The sequence below is a fragment of the Triticum dicoccoides genome, chromosome 5B (genome assembly GCF_002162155.2).
Source record: "Triticum dicoccoides isolate Atlit2015 ecotype Zavitan chromosome 5B, WEW_v2.0, whole genome shotgun sequence".
Lineage (NCBI taxonomy): Eukaryota > Viridiplantae > Streptophyta > Magnoliopsida > Poales > Poaceae > Triticum > Triticum dicoccoides.
Genome location: NC_041389.1, coordinates 606,490,328 through 606,511,522, shown reverse-complemented (window position 1 = coordinate 606,511,522; position 21,195 = coordinate 606,490,328). Strand labels below are relative to the sequence as shown.

The 21,195-nt window shown below is 48.9% G+C and overlaps 2 protein-coding genes across 2 annotated transcripts; one reads left to right on the top strand and one right to left on the bottom strand.

Moving 5' to 3' along the window:
* The first annotated feature begins 14,451 nt into the window (after positions 1–14,451).
* LOC119312007 (protein JASON) lies at positions 14,452–17,493 on the top strand. Its single transcript, XM_037587725.1, has 7 exons — positions 14,452–14,704; positions 14,849–14,909; positions 15,029–15,111; positions 15,659–15,873; positions 16,012–16,828; positions 16,914–16,996; positions 17,127–17,493. The coding sequence occupies exons 1-7, from the start codon at positions 14,603–14,605 to the stop codon at positions 17,224–17,226; spliced, it is 1,461 nt and encodes a 486-aa protein (XP_037443622.1). The 5' UTR covers positions 14,452–14,602; the 3' UTR covers positions 17,227–17,493.
* A 1,553-nt stretch (positions 17,494–19,046) lies between these two features.
* Positions 19,047–20,857, bottom strand: LOC119306305 (transcription factor JUNGBRUNNEN 1-like). Its single transcript, XM_037582561.1, has 3 exons — positions 20,465–20,857; positions 20,039–20,349; positions 19,047–19,905 (listed from the first exon to the last, which is right to left on the bottom strand). The coding sequence occupies exons 1-3, from the start codon at positions 20,703–20,705 to the stop codon at positions 19,405–19,407; spliced, it is 1,053 nt and encodes a 350-aa protein (XP_037438458.1). The 5' UTR covers positions 20,706–20,857; the 3' UTR covers positions 19,047–19,404.
* Between the last annotated feature and the right edge of the window lie 338 nt (positions 20,858–21,195).

The following is a 21,195-nucleotide window of genomic DNA, read 5'->3' as shown; positions in this document are numbered from 1 at the left end:
TTTTCTATCAATTGCTCGACAGTAATTTGTTCACCCACCGTAATACTTATGCTATCTTGAGAGAAGCCACTAGTGAAACCTATGGCCCCCGGGTCTATCTTTTATCATATAAGCTTTCAATCTACTTTTATTTGCATCTTTTACTTTTCCAATCTATATTATAAATACCAAAAATATATTTATCTTATCATATTATCTCTATCATATCTCACTTTCGCAAGTGGCCGTGAAGGGATTGACAACCCCTTTATTGCGTTGGTTGTGAGTTCTTGTTTGTTTGTGTAGGTGCGTGGGACTTTTGAGGAGCCTCCTACTGGATTGATACCTTGGTTCTCAAAAACTGAGGGAAATACTTACGCTACTATTGCTGCATCACCCTTTCCTCTTCAAGGAAAACCAACGCAAGCTCAAGATGTAGCAATCCTGCATAGCAACTCTCAAGTGGCGAATCTAGCAGGACATTGGAGGGTAGGCTTAAAACACAAATTTCCTAAGTCTAATTAGCAAATGCATAGCAATTGTTGCATGCAAAGCACCAAAATATACTTGTCAAGTGGTATGTTTAGCTTAAATACGATTTTGGAGGGTAGGCTTAAGCCTATTGAAGCCTCCCTGGTGGAATCGCCACTGCAACTCTCCACAAGGCAAAATCGGAAGTAGCATCAAGTAAAGGAGGTTTGCCTTGAGGATTATATTTCGGTTTCTCAACTTGGGGTCTTGCATAAAGCCAAGGAATACCGGAGTGATCATTGCTAGGAGGTTGTTGACCAAGTGACGGAGCAGTCACAGTTGGCCTCGAAGCCGCACCACCCGAAAGTGGTGCAAGCACCGTGGACAACGTGGCTAATCTCATTTGGACGAAGGCCTCAAGATAACCATCATGCTCCTCTTTTTTCTTAGCAAGGGCCCGTTCTAGATCCTCATAAATAAAGGACTTGACTTCAGAAGAAGCCTCGCTTTATCCTTCGGATCTGCAATAAGGGGAGTCCCATTGGGGTTCATCTCGCTCTAGGGCGGTTAAGCCACAAGAATAGAGCACCCTAGAGGGGGGGGATGAATAGGTACAATTACAAATTTTAATTATTACTAAGCAATTTTAGGCAATAATGTGGAATATGAGAGTGAGCCTAACAATTGCAAGAGTAGTACTAAGTGCTAAGCTAACATGAGTATGTAAGGAAGGAAGCACAATATGATATAAGTAAGTGCTAAGAGACAAGTAACCACAAGTAGATAGTTAGGATTAGGAATAACCGCAACTCCAGGAGACGAGGATGTATGCCGATGTTCACTTCCTTGGAGGGAAGCTACGTCACCGTTAGAGAGGTGGATGTTACCACGAAGGCACACCAACACCACGAAGGCTCACCCTATTCTCCCTTTGAGACAACACCATGAAGGAGTTTCTCAACCACTAGTGGTAGACCTTGGGGTGGTCTCCAAACCCTCACAAACTTTTCCGGGGGTAATCACAAAGGTCGATGTCGGTGTCAAAACCGGCGGATCTCGGGTAGGGGGTCCTGAACTGTGCGTCTAGGCAGATGGTAACAGGAGACAAGGGACACGATGTTTTACCCAGGTTCGGGCCCTCTTGATGGAGGTAAAACCCTACGTCCTTCTTGATTGATATTGATGATGTGGGTATTACAAGAGTAGATCTACCACGAGATCAAGGAGGCTAAACCCTAGAAGCTAGCCTATGGTATGCTTGTTGTTCGTCCTATAGATTAAAGCCATCCGGTTTATATAGATACCGGAGAGGGCTAGGGTTACACAGAGTCGGTTACAATGGTAGGAGATCTACATATCCGTATCGCCAAGCTTGCCTTCTACGCCAAGGAAAGTCCCATCCGGACACGGGACGAAGTCTTCAATCTTGTATCTTCATAGTCTTGGAGTCCAGCCAATGATGATAGTTCGGCTATCCGGACACCCCCTAGTCCAGGACTCCCTCAGTAGCCCCCGAACCAGGCTTCAATGACGACGAGTCTGGCGCGTATATCGTCTTCGGCGTTTGCAAGGCGGGTTCTCCTCCATACTTCATGTGTTTGCCGAATAGTGTCCGGCTTCCTTATAAATGTTGCGCTCCTTGGCTTCCACGTCCAATAATGGCCCTCTTCCACGTGTCGTATGAATGTGAAAAGCCAGGGTATTTTTACGTTTTACCCCCTAGCTGCGCGAATAAGCCGCCTATAAGAGAGGCGAGGATCCAGATCCGAATCACACCATCCTCCTTCCGCAAGCACTCATCGAAGCGCATCTAACAAAAATCCATTCCAACATGGACAGTCGACGCGGCTCCTCCTCTCGCGCTCCCAGTCCTCAGCCAGGAGATTGGAGGAGATGTTCCGTCCCGCATAGCGAGTTAGTGATGCTCCAAGCAGAGGGATATCTTCCCCCAGCCTTTATGGTTCCGGTTCAAGCCGGACTGGCCACCTACAAGGGTGGGAAGTAGGCGGAGAGCGTCCCCAATCCCTCCAAAGGAGAGCGGGTATGCTTCATCCCCTACCTAATAAGGGGACTCTAATTTCCCATACATCCGTTTCTCCGGGGGCTCCTGGAGTTCTATGGACTCCAACTTCACCACCTCACACCTGCCTCCATTTTGCACATCGCGGGCTTTGTAGCTCTTTGAGAGCTGTTCTTGGGCATCGAGCCCCATTTTGCGCTGTGGAAGAGATTGTTTTGCCTCGTACCCCGTTCTCACGAGGGGTCGATATATCAAGTGGGCGGAGCCGAAATATGGCGCATCGCCGGGACCGGATATCTATCCGAAACCCCGAAGAAGGCGTCCGAAGACTGGCCTTCGGAGTGGTTCTATATGGAAGACGCCCCGCTGCCGGATCCAGTTCGGATCGGCCTCCCGGAGTTTAGCAACGCTCCTCTAAAGAAACACCTGAGTTGGCGCTCGCGGAGCCCTCAACGGGAAGATGATAGGAGCGTCCAATATCTGATGGGCCGGATAAGGTTACTGGCCCATTCCGGATTGACCATGATTGGAGTCATGGCCACATGCATTATGCGAGGGGTGCAACCGCTCCAATATAGGGGCCACCCCATGTGGGATTTCAAAGGGGAGAATGACGCCACCCGTCATGGCCGCAAGGGGCCGGGATCGGCCGCGGATCTGGTGAAGATCCTGTCCGGCTTGTACAAGGGGGAGAAGGAGGACTTCCTCCGCATGAGTCTATTGAATGGATTCTCCATGAATAACCCTCAGAGCTGGGTAAGCGGACGTTTATATATCCGATCCGTGCTTTCAAAGATAAGTGTCTTACTTTATGATTTCGACGCAGGAACTGCGCCGGGATGTGGAGGGCATAGAAAGCCTGACTCCACAACCCGAGGATCTGGGAAGATCCCTTGATCCGGCCTTCGGAGAGGATCCAGACATAATGGTGGAACTGATTGACGGGGTGTTCCACCAGCTCGGCATAGACAATGCTCTAGTCGCCATTACGGCTGACTACCCCGGTTTGTCTCCGGCTTCCCAGGTGAGTACGACCGAAGTCCTGACACCATTACTTTTTAAATGCTTATTTCTGACCACCGTGTACCAACGGTGCTTCGCAGGAGGTGCCTTTACGGCGGGAAGCCGAGCCCGCGGCGACTGACCAACCAGGGTCAGTGCGGCCCAGCAGGCGGAAGAGGAGTGCAGCGCGAATCGAAACGTCGCCGCAAAGGTATGGCGCACCATTGTCTTTAAGGGAAAGACTCCTGGGAGGTATATTAATGCTCATGATTCTTCCAGGAGAAAGAGCGCTCGTCGGACTGTGCCCGGAGAGGTTGCCAACCAAGCCTCCTCCAGCCAGGCTCCAACACCTGGTCTGGAGGGGGAGGCGAGCACAAGGCGCGAGCCGGATGCTCCTCCAATGGAGGATGCCGACAGGTTGTCCGCCACCAGGTCTGAGGTGGAGAGCGCCATGAATCACAGGCACTGTCGGATAGTTCTTCGTGACGCGTGTTTCTCCCCAGAGGCGTTGAATGCCTTTAATGCGGGAGACGCGCACCTCCGTGCTGCTTAAGATGGTTTAACCAGAGCCACGGAGCAGTATGTGAAAGACATACGGGTGAGGAATTTTAATAGTTATATATGCCAGTAGCCCCCGAGACTTAAAATAGTTAAACTAACTGATTTAAGGATCATTTGTTATGCAGGATCTTACGGAGAAGAATACCCACCTATCCCAGGAGCTTCAAGAATGCAAGGCCCAACGTGAGGCCGCACTAGCCGCCGCCGGGGGAGCCACAGGGACCCCCTCTGGTAATACATATTTCGAAAAGAGAAGTAGTTTATGAAGTGCGGCGTGTGTGTTTAGTCTGACAATAATATTGCAGAGGGTGCTGGACTAGATCCGTACAAGCAACATCTGCTGCGCCAGCTGAAGGCCGGCGAGAAGGTGCTTATGAGGGTGCAGCAGGAGAGGAACAAACTCCAAGATGCCAACACCCAGCTGGGCGAAGAACTAAAATATGTTTGGGTCTAGCTGTCTAACTCCGTAAAGGAGAATCGGCGGCTTCGTCGCGACATTTACAGTAAGTGCTTGAGCAAACTCTTTTGAAAAGAAGAGTTCGGCGAGGAAGTCGATTGACAGAAATGTGTCTGTAGGTGTGCTCACGGGTCGTCTGGCGGAGGAAATGCCTGGTTCCACGAGTGACCTTCTTCCCGAGCTGCTGCAACTGCACGAACATGTCCGGCAGGCGATGAGCAGCGTCGTTCAGGCCTTATGGCCTTCCGTCTCCCTAACCGAGGGTCTTGGAGGGCTTGCTGAGAAGCTTCAGGGAGTACGGCAGCGCTTCTGTCTATGGAAGATATCGGCCTGCCGTCAAGGCGCCAGGGAGGCCTGGGCCATGGTGAAGACGCGGTACACGAAGGCTGATCCAAACCACATGGCCGAGGTCGGACCTGTGGGGCCCGATGGGAAGGAGATCCCTGTGAGCCTGATGTACGGCCAAGTAGAGTTGGCCGTGAAATATTCCCAACGGGACTGTAAACTAGACAGCTTGTTAGATGGGATTGAAGAGGAGTACAATCAGTCAGTTTGACGATGTAATTTAAGATGACATGTAAAATGTCTTCTAGCCGGATTGTAGATCGTTTGTCTTTGCAGACCTTTTCACTTCAACCTCGGGACCCAACAGTCCGGAGTGTGTCCGAATACCCTCACGGTTATACAAAAACCAGGGCATGCATGGAGACCAGGCGTAGGGGTCATAAGTGCTTTATCATACAAGTGCCCAACTAGCTATGTTATATTACATGGTTAGTAAGAAACATCTTCCAGGGAGAATAGTTCCCTTAGGGGTTCCTTTCCCTGGGAGGCATGCCCTAAAGTGCATGTCCAGACTGCGAAAAGAGCAGAAAAAGCATCTGGGGGTAGATAAATAAATAAGTAATAAATCATCTTTCAAGTCACCGACCGAATATTACCTTAAGAACGCTAGCCTTCGGCTTCACCCAGTCTGAGGTACACATCCGACTGACCCGGCAGTAACAATCGCAGAGGTGCTCCCTTTACCTCCTAGCCGAACAATCGGGAACGTAGGGGTAAGCACAGGAGCCATGCAACCCAGCTTGGCCAAAACTTAAGTCATATCGATGCATATAATGGTGAGTAAAAGGTACATGCAGAAGTATGACACATGTGCTGGGCATGAAGCCCGTATAAATAAGCTTCTGTTAAAGAAGCCCCCACGTATAACGAGTGTGAGTAGCACATCGAGTGTGTGCGAACAATGCGCAGATCAGCCCTCAAAGGCTTTTACTGAAAGAGGGAGGAAAAAGGAGGGAAACAAAAGACAGCGAAAAAATATGAAAGGTGGACGGAGGAAGGAGACGAACTCTGAGTCCGGCGCTAGGCGTAGAATCTTCGGAGACGGGCTGCGTTCCATGGGTTCGGCTCGAGTCGGTTGTTAGATGCATTGCATAGACGGTATGCACCGCCGGTAAGGACTTGGTCGATGATGAAGGGACCTTCCCATTTGGGCTTAAGTTGTCCTTTTTCTTGTCCGGCAGGCGTAGAACTACCTCGCCAACATTGTAAGTTTTGGCCCGTACTTCTCTGCTTTGATATCTTCGAGCCTGCTGCTGATAGAATGCGGAACGGGATTTTGCCACGTCGCGCTCCTCCTCTAAGGCATCCAAACTGTCCTGCCGATCCAACTCGGCTTCCCTTTCTTCGTACATGCGCACGCGAGGTGAGTCATGAATTATATCGCAGGGCAAAACTACCTCTGCGCCGTATACCATAAAAAATGGTGTGAATCCGGTAGTGCGGTTTGGCGTGGTCCGCAGCCCCCAGAGTACAGAGTCGAGCTCCTCTACCCAGTGCGTGTTAGATTCCATGAGGGACCGCACTAATCTAGGTTTAATGCCGCTCATGATTAGACCATTTGCTCGTTCGACTTGACCATTAGTTTGAGGGTGATAGACTGAAGCGTAGTCGAGCTTGATGCCCATGTTTTTGCACCAAGTTTAACCTCGTCGGCCGTGAAATTTGTGCCGTTATCAGTGATGATGCTGTGGGGGACGCCAAAACGGTGTACTACCCCGGATATGAAGTCTATCACAGGTCCGGATTCGGCCGTTTTAACTGGCTTGGCCTCTATCCATTTGGTGAATTTGTCCACCATGACCAATAAGTATTTTTGATTGTCCTTTAAGGGGTCCAACCATGTCAAGCCCCCAGATCGCGAACGGCCAAGTGATGGGTATAGTTTTGAGGGCGGTGGGTGGCATGTGGCTTTGATTAGCAAAGAGCTGGCAACCGACACATTGTTGGACTAAGTCTTGAGCATCTGCCCGGGCTGTCGGCCAATAAAATCCTGTACGGAAGGCCTTGCCTACAAGGGCCCGGGCTGCGGCGTGGTGCCCGCCGAGTCCAGCGTGAATTTCAGCCAGGAGATTTCGCCCTTCCTCTTTGGAGATACACCTTTGAAGGACTCCGGTTGTGCTTTTCTTATAAAGTTCTCCCTCTTGGACCTTGTAGGCTTTAGATCGCCGAACTATGCAGCGGGCCTCATTTTGGTCTTCGGGAAGTTCCTGCCTAATTAAGTAGGCTAGGAATGGTTCCGTCCACGGGGCAATTACTGCCATTATTTCGTGGGCTGAAGGTGTTATTTCATTGGCTGAGCCACCGATTGTGTCAGAATGTTCCGTGTTGGGTGGTGCAGTTGGTTCCGGGTTGTTATTTCCGGACTCCCCTTCCCATAATACGGATGGCTTAAAGAGCCGCTCCAGGAAGATGTTTGGAGGGACGGCGTCGCGTTTTTAACGCCGATGCATGCCAACACGTCTGCTGCCTGGTTATTATCCCGGGCTACATGGTGGAATTCGAGTCCTTCAAACCGAGCTGACATTTTTAGGACGGCGTTACGGTAGGCTGCCATTTTCGGATCCTTGGCGTCAAAGTCTCCATTTACATGGGATATTGCGAGGTTTGAATCCCCGCGCACCTCTAGGCGTTGAATACCCATGGAGATTGCCATCCGGAGACCATGTAGAAGGGCCTCGTATTCGGCTGCGTTGTTGGAGTCCGTGTACATTATTTGAAGTACGTATTGGACTATGTCTCCGGTTGGGGACGTCAAGACGACGCCAGCCCCCAAGCCAGCCAACATTTTGGAGCCGTCGAAATGCATGATCCAATTGGAGTATGCGCCGTACTCTTTAGGGAGTTCGGCTTCGGTCCATTCGGCGATGAAGTCAGCCAAAACTTGCGACTTTATAGCTCGCCGTGGTTTGTAGGTTATGTCAAATGGTAAGAGCTCAATGGCCCATTTTGCAATCCTGCCCGTCGCGTCGCGATTGTTTATAATATCGTTGAGAGGTACTTCGGAGGCCACCGTTATGGAACACTCTTGAAAGTAGTGTCGCAGCTTCCGGGATGCCATGAACATCGCGTACGCTATCTTTTGATAATGTGGGTACCGGGACTTGCATGGAGTTAAGACAGTGGATACGTAGTACACTGGTTTTTGAAGAGGGAATTTGTGCCCTTCTGTTTCTCGTTCGACGACGAGTACCGCGCTGACAACTTGATGTGTTGCCGCGATATATAATAACATCGGTTCGCCCAGGTTGGGCGCGGCCAGGACCGGATTTGTTTCCAATATGGCCTTAATTTCTTCGAGTCCGGCCGTGGCAGCATCCGTCCATTCGAAGTGTTCGGTGCGCCGGAGGAGGCGATAGAGGGGCAGTGCCTTTTCTCCCAAACGGGAGATGAAGCGGCTTAGAGCCGCCACACATCCAGTTAGTTTTTGTATTTGTTTGAGGTCTTTTGGGATATCCAATTGTGACAGAGCTCGGATCTTGGCTGGGTTTGCTTCAATTCCTCTACCGGATACAATGAAGCCCAAGAGCTTCCCGGCTGGTACGCCGAAAACACATTTTTCCGGGTTGAGCTTAATGTCATATGCTCGGAGGTTGTCGAATGTAAGCCTCAAATCGTCTACTAGAGTTTCGACGTGTTTGGTCTTAACGACCATATCATCCACGTATGCCTCCACTATTTTGCCTATCTGGGTAGCCAGACATGTCTGAATCATGCGCTGATATGTTGCGCCGACGTTTTTAAGTCTGAAGGGCATTGTGTTGAAGCAGAATGGTCCGTATGGAGTAATGAATGCCGTTGCGGCCTGGTCTTTTTCCGCCATCTTGATTTGATGGTATCCGGAGTATGCGTCGAGGAAGCACAATGAATTGTGCCCTGCGGTAGCATCGATGATTTGGTCGATGCGGGGGAGGGGGAAAGGATCCTTTGGACAGGCCTTGTTAAGGTCTTTGAAATCGACACAAAGGCGCCAGAATTTGTCCTTTTTTGGTACCATTACCAGGTTTGCTAGCCAGTCCGGATGTTTTATATCTCTGATGAATCCGACTTCTAAGAGTTTGGCTAGCTCCTCTCCCATTGCCTGTCTTTTGGGTTCGGAAAATCGCCGAAGAGCCTGTTTGACTGGCTTGAATCCTTTTAGGATATTTAGGCTGTGTTCTGCCAGCCTGCGTGGGATTCCTGGCATATGTGAAGGGTGCCAGGCAAAAATGTCCCAATTTTCCCGAAGGAATTCTCGTAGTGCGGCTTCTACATCAGGGTTTAATTGTGCCCCAATGGAGGCCGTCTTTGTGGGGTCCGTTGGATGGACCTGGAATTTGACTATTTTGTCTGCTGGTTTAAAAGAGGTGGACTTAGATCTCTTATTGAGTATCACATCGTCCCTATCCACCGTGGAGCGCAGCGCAGTGAGTTCCTCTGCCGCTAAGGCTTCGGATAGTGCCTCTAGGGCTAGTGCGGCTGTCTTATTTTCAGCGCGGAGTGCTATATCTGGATCACTGACAAGAGTGATGATTCCATTGGGCCCGGGCATTTTAAGCTTCATGTACCCGTAATGGGGTATAGCTTGGAAAATTGTGAATGCCTCTCACCCTAACAAGGCGTGATATCCGCTGCCGAACGGGCCACTTGGAATGTGACCTCCTCGGACCTGTAATTGTCCGGTGAGCCGAACACTACATCTAGCGTGATTTTTCATGTGCAGCGTACTTCCCGACTAGGGATTACTCCTCTAAAGGTTGTGCTGCTTTGCTCAATGCGGCTCCAGTCAATTTCCATTTTTGGAGGGTTTCCTCGTAGATGAGGTTTAATCCGCTGCCGCCATCCATGAGTACCTTGGTAAGACAAAAGCCGTCCACTATCGGACTGAGGACCAATGCGGCTGGTGCTCGGGCTGTTCGGAATTTAGGTTCGTCGCTGGCATTGAAGGTGATAGCCGTGTCGCTCCATGGATTTGTTGTTGCTACTTGGTAGACTTCGGCGAGGCTGCGGATTGTTCGTTTCCGCATATTATTTGATGCGAAAGTCTCGAAGACTGTTAATACCGTACTGGTACTGTTGGGCTGGTTACCCGGGGCTAGAAAACCTTCGCCACTTTTGGCCACCTGCCGTAGTATCCAACATGCTCGAAGGCTATGTGTTGGAGTGGCGCCCTCTGTACTATGGATTTTACAGGGTCCGTTGAGCCATCCCTCCAGTACGGTTCCGTGCCCTTTAGGGTTTTTTTGCTTTTTGATTTTTAACCTAGGTGCTTGAGTATGACGCACCCTTTTATTTCAAACTAGGGTTGTGTTCAGGGCCGGATTGTCCCAAAACCTGGTTTCGGTTTTCCAGCCACTCTCCATCGCACAGTATTTTTGTACTATGGTCGCTAGGTCGGCGAAGCGTGTAACTTCACGACGACTTATGGCATTCATGATTCCCTTGTCCGTGCAATTGTTGCAGAAAATTGAGATTGCGCTTTCCTCACGGCAGTCCTTTATCATGTCCATAACCAGGAGGAATCTGGCCCAGTAATGATGTACTGTTTCATCGGGCTCTTGCCGTATTTGAGATAGATCGCTTATGTTTGGGTGGGCGGGCGGAATTAAATTCGGAACCCCGCCCAATCTGAGGCTCAAAGGCCGAGAAGTTTCCGAATTTGGAAGCTTGGATTGCTGGATGTTATCCAACAGATCTGGTCCGATGCCTGACTTTAGGTTCAGTACTTGATTGACGTTCGTCCCTCCGCGGGAATCTGGCATGGAGGGATCGGGAATCCGGACATAACTGGTCTTTAACATATAAGAAGAGTCGCCGCGTTGTTCCTCTACCACAACAATGTGGTGGGTAGCCTGGGGAGAGTTAATTTCTCTCAGATCGGTTTTAAGCCCAATCTGATCGTAGTCTGTAGCGACTCCCAGGGCGGCGATGCGATCCAAGAGCTCATTTACGGAGGAGAGCTCCATCGGATCTAGCTGCTCGGCGAATTCCGAGTTAACGTGAAGATCGCTTTTGATGACCTGAGAGGTCATTGTTGGAGCGGTGGCCGAACAGGCGGTCATAAGAAAACCGCCTAGCCGGATAGTTTGGCCGGTGGCCAAAGCTCCCTTGACGACGGTGCCGTCTTTAAAGATGGGAAAAGGCATCCCTCCTGATTGCGACGACACAGAGAAACTCTCAATGAAAGCACCAATGTCGGTGTCAAAACAGGCGGATCTCGGGTAGGGGGTCCCGAACTGTGCGTCTAGGCGGATGGTAACAGGAGACAAGGGGCACGATGTTTTACCCAGGTTCGGGCCCTCTTGATGGAGGTAAAACCCTACGTCCTGCTTGCTTGATATTGATGATGTGGGTATTACAAGAGTAGATCTACCACGAGATCAAGGAGGCTAAACCCTAGGAGCTAGCCTATGGTATGATTGTTGTTCGTCCTATAGACTAAAGCCATCCGGTTTATATAGACACCGGAGAGGGCTAGGGTTACACAGAGTCGGTTACAATGGTAGGAGATCTACATATCCGTATCGCCAAGCTTGCCTTCTACACCAAGGAAAGTCCCATCTGGACACGGGACGAAGTCTTCAATCTTGTATCTTCATAGTCTTGGAGTCCGGCCGATGATGATAGTTCGGCTATCCGGACACCCCCTAGTCCAGGACTCCCTCAGTCGATTCCTCTCCGAAAGACTCCTACCGCCTAGGAGTCTCCAACCTCCAAGAGTAACAAGAACGATGGGGAAAAGCTCAAGACTTGGTCAAATCACGAATTCCTTTGGTGCAAAGAAGGAGAAGGAGTGGATCTATCACTTGATTGGACAACTTCTCTCAGATGCTCTCAAATCCCTTGGGGATCTAAGATTTGGTGTGGAGGAGTGAGAGAGAGAGTGAAATGTGTTCTAGGGTTTGTTCAAAGTGAGTGGTCAGCCATCTCCCGTGGGGAAGAAGGGCTATATATAGTGTGAGCACAATTATGGCCGTTGTAGTGTAAGTGAATGGGCAGCCCGGACATCCGGGCAAGGGGCCGGACATCCGACCCGCCAAGGTTCGAGGAACAAAACCAGAACCAGAACAGAAAGCAGAGGGGCCGGACATCCGGGGGCCAAGCCCGGACATCCAGCGTATCAGGAAGGCCCGGATATCCGGCAGAAGGCCGGACATCCGTCGTGATCACAAACAGGTTACAGGACCTCAGCTGTTCTACGGGTAGTGGAGGCCAGACATCCGGGATAGGGCCCGGACATCCGGCGTGTCAGGTAGGCCCGGACATTCGGGGAAACACCCGGACATCCGTCGTGCAGCGCAGCACACAAGAGTTCTCTCGATGGCTAGGCTCGGATATCCAGCAAGAAGGCCAGATATCCGGCGTGAGGCCCGGACATCCCGCTTGAAGCCCGGACATCCGGCAGCCAAGAGACAGAAACAGAAAGTTTTAGCATGTGCATGTATGGCAATGAGGTTTGTGGCAAGAGCAAGCCTTTAACTAACCCTATCGATCCCCTCTTAATAGTGCGGGATCCTATACTCAAGAAAACAAATATGAAATCAATTTTTATGCTTCATCCTTGAGTAAAATCACTTTGTATGCTCTTGATCCACACACACTTCGATGAACCGGGGACTAACACCTGAGATTTACTTAACAACCATTGTTAGTCCCCTACATGTATATTGTCATCAACATCAAAACATGATGTAAGGGCATGATTGCTCTTTCAATAAGGTCATTAGGGGCTTTTACACACAAGGGAAGGGGATGTTTAGCCTCCCATCTAGCAAACGACAAGCAGGGGGCAAATTTCAGTTCAACCTCCATTCGAGTAGAAAGAGATAACTAAGAGAGAGACTGAATGAGATGAAGATTGAAGGGAGAAGCTTGCCATCAAGCAAAGGGATCCCATCATCAAGGTTATGACGATTAGATCAACCATCTTGTCTTCTACAAGCTGTGGTTCCCCCATCTTTGGTGAGATAGTTTCCTTCCATGTTGAGTCATGATCCCTAAGTTAGCGCATGATGTGGCACTAAGATTACTTTGTTTTTGTTGCAGTTTTAGAACATAAATGTGTGCTAATTCCCAAGAAACGACCACCACAGCAACCACAGTAGCATCTAATCTTTGCACAAGAGAGGTTGCAGGCTGAGGAGCCTGGCCAGAACCCAGTGAAAGAGAGAGGCTCAGACTTGGTAATGTTGCAACACACTTCTTCTCCAACCGGTCAGCCGCCATGGACACACAAGGGTTAGGCCACACAAGATTTAACAAAGAAGTAGCCCAAATTCTAAATTTGAACAGTTATTTGGCATAGTGCCATATTCCAACGAGGAAATCCTCATACTACTGTCTTAGACGGATATAGAAAGATGAGGTGACCAATCTCCGCTCCCCTTCCACTACAGATGACCGAGGTGGTGAAGGAGGGGAAATCAGGCAACAGGAACAAGGAAGTTGATGGGTAGCTCAGAAGGCGAGAGAGGAAAAGATAGGGGGGAGGGGGTCTTTGAGTGGTAAAAGTTGGACGATGGGTAGGTAGGTCTTACCTTGGCTTTTGTCCATGAGCTACTTTCCTAGCTTATGGCTTTTGGGACCAAAAGATACATCTTTTTTCATGTATATGCGCATCCCACCATCACCATAAATGTAGAGGATGCCAAATAGAGTCTTCAACGTGAGTGGAAGTTGTGGCTCATTGGTCATGGGTACTTCGATTTCGCGTTGGACGCATGGGGCAAGCTCTTAGGTGACCCAGACATGCTCAGTCACATTTGCTTGTGCAACTTGGCGTTCATTGACCCCGGGTCCAACGCATGCAATGCTTAGCCGGAGAACTTTGTAAAAAAGAAACTATTCTTCGACGTCCCAGTTGGGAAAAACATCATAACTAGTCTCGTGGGTGGAAGTGGGGGCATATCTTGGTGTGAGGTCCTTGCCCTTGCATGGGAGGACTTTGGGGGCGTGGTTTGGTAATACGCCAATTTGGCCACTATTTGTGGATAAAATGATTTCTTTCACCTCACAATCCCAAATAATTCGCTTAGGAGTCAGTACATAAAGATTTAATTTCATTTCTGCGATTTGTTCTCCTCTTCACAGGTTAGACACCGTCAACGACCTATGATTATGAATCCAATTGCCTTGTGGGGGCGTATGTCGCCTTGTGCGGAATCACTCTCTCTTGAAATGACCATCTATAACGTGGGCATTGCAGAGAAAGCTAGCAAAATTTACGAGAAAGTTAGAACTAAACGCTCTTATATTTCTTTTCAGAGGGAGTACTAACCGCCATCCCTGACTAACCCAAGAAGCACGCGCGATGTGATAGAACGAGTATAAATGTAAAAATAGTGAGGAATGTCGTTTTTACTAAATATTAAAAGTCTTCAACCAAAATCCTACCCCATAAATGTAATTAACACCCGTATATATCTCCCACCAGCCACCAGAATCACCCCCAAATCTCCTCCTAGAATCGCTCCATTCAAAACAGGAAGGGGACGCGAAAGGCATCCTCAAAAAGACCCACGCGCACGGGAGCAGAGGGATGGGGGCCCCGCCCCGCCGGGCCTGCTGCCTCCGCCCCGCTCGCTGACTCCGCCTTCCCCTCCTCCGCTCCGATTTTAAATTTCGAAACCCCCCTCGCCCCTCCTCCGTCCTCCTCCCCTTAAACCTCGCCTCCTCTGCCTGCCTGCCTGCCACTGGGCGGACGCAGGCACGCGCACGCGCAATCGGCCCCGCAGCTTCAACACTCGGCGCCCGGCGAGGGGGGCGCGGTGAGGCCGAGGTGGAGGGCGGGGATGGGGTGCCTGTTCGACTGCTTCCGCGCGGCCGGCGGCGAGCCGCGCGCCGCCCGCGCCCGCGCCCAGCTCGTCTCCTCCTCCGTCGTCCCCAGCCCCAAGGTATTTCTCCCTCTCTCCCGTCGCGCCCCGCGCGGAGCCCTCGTGTGCCCGTTCCCGGGCACGGATCAGCTAGCTGGGGTGTGTAAATTCCGGCCGCGATTGGTTATTTTTGTTCGTTTTCTGATTCCGGTCCGTGCTGATCAGGTTGGCGAGAGGAGGGCGCCGCCGTCCAGGAACGCGCTGTCCGCCGTGTTCCTGCGCGAAGGTCAGCATTTTTTCCCCTTCCGTTTTTGTATTTCTCCTTCTCGAGCCGTTCAATCCTCTGCTTGGTTCTGATGCTGCCATGCGCTCCTTTGGTGTTCGATTTTTGTGCCGTCGGTGAAGACGAGGGATCGCAGGCCACGAGCTCGGGGTCGGACCGGGACGCGGGGAGCAACAGGGTGGATCCGGAGCTCATGCACGAGGAGGTATGCCGATCGGTTCTCTGAATCTGGCCCCGTTCAGATCTGCTTCCTTGCTAGTCTATTCTGAGCTGCATCTTGCCACTTGAGTGCCGAATTTTGTCTGGCTAGTGACGCATGTGCATCAGTTTCAGCATTTTCAGTACACAAAGAGGGATTATGTCTTTATATGCATGATGAGCTGATGGTTGTGGCGTTAGCGCTGTCCTGATTCACACTCGCACTAACTGCACGGAATTGGAGCACTGCACTTGTGAGCTGGCTGTTGTTCATTTGTTTGCTTGCACTGATACAGGAGACCACTGTATAAAGCTACTGCAACTTCTGAATGTGTTTATGACGACAACCGATCGGTGGCTTGTTCTTTTATATCTGCGTTGCTGTTTGTAGCTAACTGTTAGTCTTGTGCATTGGTCACTCAAGTGAGGATGAGAATTTGTTGCTCATGCATGACTCATTCAAATGACACACTGTAGTGAATTCCACATGTTAATTACCCCCATATACGTTGTGAGCAACTCAGCAACAGACTGACTTTCAACTGTACCAACAGGCCAATTTCCCCCAAAATGGTGGTGCACTGTCGGAAACTCCAAATGAAATCATAAAAGTGCCTGAAAGCACGGATTCAGCTTTTCAGAGTGCAACTCATTCAGCACTGCTAAGTGCCTTGTCTGAAAACATGAATTTCATGGAAGTACCGAAGGCTGATGAATGCCAAACTCCTTCAGGGTCTCATCAGAGCTCCTATCTACCAGATGCTACAAGGTATGCAGACCTCGTGCTATCTGCTGATATACCAATGCCTTTAGTCTGTTCACTGTTTCTGAAGAGTCTGGGATTTTCTCTTCACTTTAATAAGTGGATAGATTAAATAATGTGGATGTTTTTACTTCTTGATGACAGCTCTTCTAGGAATGGTTGCGATGCATCAAAGCAGCATGATACTGAACCTGTAAGCAAGAGCATAGACTCTGACGCTGTGAATAATGAGCCTGTGGTCAACTGTGGGATCAAGTTAACCACCTTGGAGTCATGCTCTGTCACCAGTAATGATGATATCTATCTGGATGGATCCAAGTCTTCACCCTTTTCAATTCCTTTGAAAGTGAATGCTGAGATACATACTCCAGTTAACACTCAGGTATCTAACTTGGAAGAGTTGACAAACGAGAGCTGTACAAGGGCTTGCTCGCATAATTTGAACGAAGCTCTGAATTCCTCTCGGGATCTCGAGCATTGTGGAGTGTACAGAGAAGATCCCTGCCAGCCTGATATATCTGATGAGGATCTCAAGGGTGCAAAGAATGACAGTCCGGATTTGGTTGAAACTTCAATATCTGATGAATGTTCCCTGTTCCAGAACTCTGAGGGTTCTGTATCATCTTATAACAAGACAAGTGATAGCACACCTTTTGTGGAGAAATGCCAGGCCACTGATGTAACAGTTCATGCCAGAAGAAATAAGGTGATTACAACAAATAGTGGTTCAGATGTTGAATTCCCAAGCTTGTCCCAGTGGTTGAAGCCTCCAAGTTCAAGTAAGGCGATCAGAGATGAAAGCTATACAAGTGACACATTTAATTCTGCTAAGAGTTCTGATGAGGATAGGCCTATCATTGGAATGGTCGCGGCTCACTGGAAATCCGAAGAGCCAGATAATTTTACTCCTAAATGGTGGGATGGAAAAGGCATTCCCAACTCAACAAATAAGTACAAAGAAGTAAAGTCTATTTCTCATTCTCTTAATTTCTGTTACTTAATTATGTAGAAGTGGCTAACCTAGGAATAATGCATTACATGATCAGGATCAGAAGGTTAGTTGGCACGCGATGTCATTCGAGGAGAGGCTTGAAAAGGCTTTATCTGAAGAGAAGCTGCTTTCTCAAAGGTTCAGTATTTTCTTCCATTTCAAAACAAATCTCTCTTTGATCTAGCCCAACAATTTTTAAAATCTTTCGAGTGCATGATCATTCCTTCTTTCAATGGTGTAATGTGATGTTCTTGTTTGATTTTTGCAGGAAATGCTCCACTGGAAACACATCTCACTTTTCAGGTGTAGAAGGTGAGGAGAGTGATACTGCTGCATCTCACCATCTACGTGTTGCTGCTTTTACATGATGTCTTGGTGTGCGAAGAGTTATGAAGCTTCCAAGTAATTTGGCTTTTTGCTGCCACATTCCTAATGGCTTCTGCACAGTTTTGTTAACCTCTACTATCCTCCAGTATGTAGCTTCTAGAAGGGGCCGTTCTATCGACTTCTTTATATTAAAGGAGTAATGCTCCTAGTTCCAAGAGAAATCAACATTGTTGATTTCAAATATAATTGACATCAAGATTCTTAACTAGTAGTACTTCTGAATGTTATGTTCGGGTCTTTTTGTGATACTTTCTTCTATTTCGTTCCTGATATGCAGTTTTAGTTCCTGATACTAGCTGCCTTACCTTTTATTTTTTTGCGAGAAAGTTGCCTTACCTTTCGTAAGCACGATTGCCACAACAGAGAAATGATCTATTCCTATTTCGTAAGCAGCAGAGAAATTATCACTCCTTCCTGTTTACCTTGAAAAAAGATGCGAATAAATCTGATGTATTGTTGAAGACTTTTTATTTCTTATCATCCTTAAGCTATTGTAATCACTCTTTCATGGTGTCTTTGTTCAACCAGAATTTGCCTTTACATCCTTGTCTTCGACGAATTCTGTAGGTTTTGGTTTGACTGTTTCTAGTCCAATGCTGCTTTGCTAGGCCCTTCTATTAGCTTTGCATTTGGAACGCAATTCTATTGCCTCCTTGTCAGACAACCTGCAAATATCCATATCTGCTTTTGCAACTATACAAACGCGCTGATGAATATTTAAGCCAAACAGGTACTCCCTCCGTCCCACAATATAAGATAGTTTTTCAAGCTATATTAGCTTAAAAAACGATCTTATATTATGGGATGTAGGGAGTAGTTAACATGAACAAATATTTGATCTGGCTCGATGTTTCCTGCCCATATGATATCGTACGTGTATTTAAGTTTTTGGAGTTTATAGACAACAGTTTCATGCTGGAGGAAGTCCCATTCAGCCCCAATACATCCTTTTCTTTAACTGTTCAAGGCAGTGACCTAAGCAAAGATGTGTTCTTGAGTTTGATAGTTTGACATGTAAATTTTATTCTCTCGTCTCATGCTTCAAGTGAGTCAAGGACATTGAAATACAGCATCAACCTGGGAGAAATTCACCAGAGTGCTGATAGAGTCAAATTGGAGGTCAGCAGAAGATGTCATGAAAATGACACATATATCACCTTTTTTATAATCTAACATAATAGATGATACATTTTTCGTTGGTAAATGACAAAATCCACCCAATCAAATGTTTAGATTGCGCACGCAACCAAAGATCATGCGCAGTTTTGTATGACCTGTGGGCGGGGGCGGGGGCGGGGGTGATAAATCTAGGAGCGACAAAATGGATGCGCGTAGAACTGATTATTTTTGCTCACCTAACTCTGAAATTGATAAGAAATTTGGTGCGGAAAAACACTTTTACATTTCGCTGTTTGTTTCCTTGGTATATATGCTCCTGCTAGCCAATAATACTTGTACGGGCGCCAAAAAATATGAAAAATATAGACATACATGTTCTTGCCCATTTTTTGATTCAAAAGTTTATGGAAAAAACACAAATATTCAGGCCTGTGCTAAAAAAAGCTGAGCGCCAATCTTTTTTTACCAAGGAAGCATAATTGTTAATTTTTGCATGAAAATTTTCATGAACACATCAAACACTAACAGGAGGAACATGCACATAATAAAAAAACGTATTTTCTACCCTGTTGTTCATTTGTTTTGATTTTACTGTTCAACCAGCAACATTAAGTTACTTGTGCATATCTGAGTGACCAGAACAAGGTACAAGAATGATCACACATGACTGATTGAATTAAAAGATGCCTGGGGCAAATATTTATATGTCACTCTTACTATGTTACACACACAAGTCATACTATGTATCACAAACACACATGGTTTATACACTACTCCCTACGATCCAAAATAAGTGTCGCAGTTTTGAACTAAGGTTGAACTAATCTTAGTTCAGAACTGCGACACTTATTATGGATCGGAGGGAGTAGATCAGATCGAAGAGAAATCAAAAGAGAGAAAGCTCTGCCGGTGAAGCTCTGCTGACTAGGCCTCAGCTCTCTGTGGTGCGGGCCCTGCATGTCAGTTCCTCACTTCTAGCGTGTCGGCGAATTCGGTTTGTCTACCCTGAACAACTCTGAAGACGTGCGAAGCTCGGCCGATCAACCGTATGATCTGTAGTTGTAGTCGTAAAACCCTGCCGGATCGGTGACCTCCATCATCCTCGCGATCTCCTCCAAGTACCCCTCGACCTTGTAGAAATCGCTCGCGGCGACGGCGTGGCTGTGGTCATTCTGGTGGAAGGAGACGGCCGTCGACAACGGGCTCTGTAGTTTCTGCTCCGGCACCGGCGGGGCGGGTGCGGTGCTCCATTGCCCCTGGAACTGCTGGTTGTGCATGGTGTCCTCGTAGAAGAAGTTGACGCTGTCCACCGTGCCCACCTGACTGACGTACTGCTGCTGGTGCTGCTGCTGCTGGGGGATGCATGGAGCGGAGGGTGCCTGCAGGCAATTCATGTACTCGTCGCCGGCTTCCGACGACTCGAAGCTCCCCGTGTTAGAGTTCGAGTCGGCGGCGGACGGCGCCGGCGCCGGCCTCCACGGCTGCTGCTGCTTCCGGTAGGTGATGGTCCTCCTGAAGATCCTGCAGATGGTCCACACCTCCTGCATTTTCAGGTCACACGTCAGAGGTCAATGTTACACTCACACCGCACCACACGTGCCCCGGACCGGTCGCCGGTAGGGTAGCCGCACCGTGACTTTGTGTGGAAATGGAATGCACGCGTGGACCACTTACGGCTTCCTGCATGCTCGGGGAGGAGTTGGTGGCCGCCGCGGCGGCCGGCGGGAGGCGGAATTCGTGCATCATCCAGTCGGTCTTGGTGCCCTTTCCGGCGCTGCCGCGATAGTAGACGAGCGACTTCTTCAGCCCGATGGACACGCCAGAACCGGCGCCGCCGGTGCCGGCGGAGTAGATCGGCCGGTCGATGCCCGTGGCCTTCCAGAAGCCGGAGCCGGTGACCCGGTTTGGCCGGATGCTGTTACGGTACTTCCTGCCCCTCAGGCAGAAGAAGTACCACTCTTTCTCCCCACCGACCGTGCTCGCCTCTGCAAAATTTGCCACACTCTGTCAGATAAAAAAAAATCTTGCTCCAGAAAAAAAACTGTATTTGTTCAAGTCATGGCGCACGATGATGCATGGACATGGAGAGAAGGAACTTACTGGGGAGATCCCATGGGTCGTGCTTGTAGATGTCCATCTCCCGGATGACCTCGATGCGGAGCGGCTTCCTGGCCACCTTGCGCCGGAGGTAGAAGGTGACGAGCTCCTCGTCGGTCGGGTGGAACCGGTACCCCGGCAGCACCACGTCCTCCTCCTCGTCCCCGGCGCTGCCGAGCACCACCTCCCCGTCGCTCATCGCCTTTTCCATCTCCATGGCGCTCATCTCCGCCTTGGCCACCATCGTGGATCTATAAATCTTAGCTAGCTAGCAAGCTCCTCTTGCGATCTTTCCTTTGCTCTCATTTGTACTGCTTGCTCACTTAGTTCTACGGACCCTCTCGATGTAATCTCTTAAGTGTTGCGCATATGCGTTGTATGTGTAGGATAGCAAGCTCTTGGTGGCCTTGGAGTTAAGTAGATGAAGGTGAAAGCTTCACATTCGGGGGATTATAAATGAAAGCTCTGCAACAAGTTAAAGGAGGTGACATAATTCCGGTCTAAGTCGCTTGGTCTGACTTGTCTCGCCACGGTCGATCTTGACGAATCTTCACAGCCGCACCTTCTGGTTTTGCTGGCTATATAGCTGTGCTTGCATGTGTTACCCTGTAAGTAAGAGTGTTACTTTGTCTGTGCGAATGGGAAAGCATAGGTTAATTAATTGCATGTAAGAACAAATCAAAAGGCATGAGCTCATACATCCTTACATATATGGCCTCTGACTGGGTCCTATG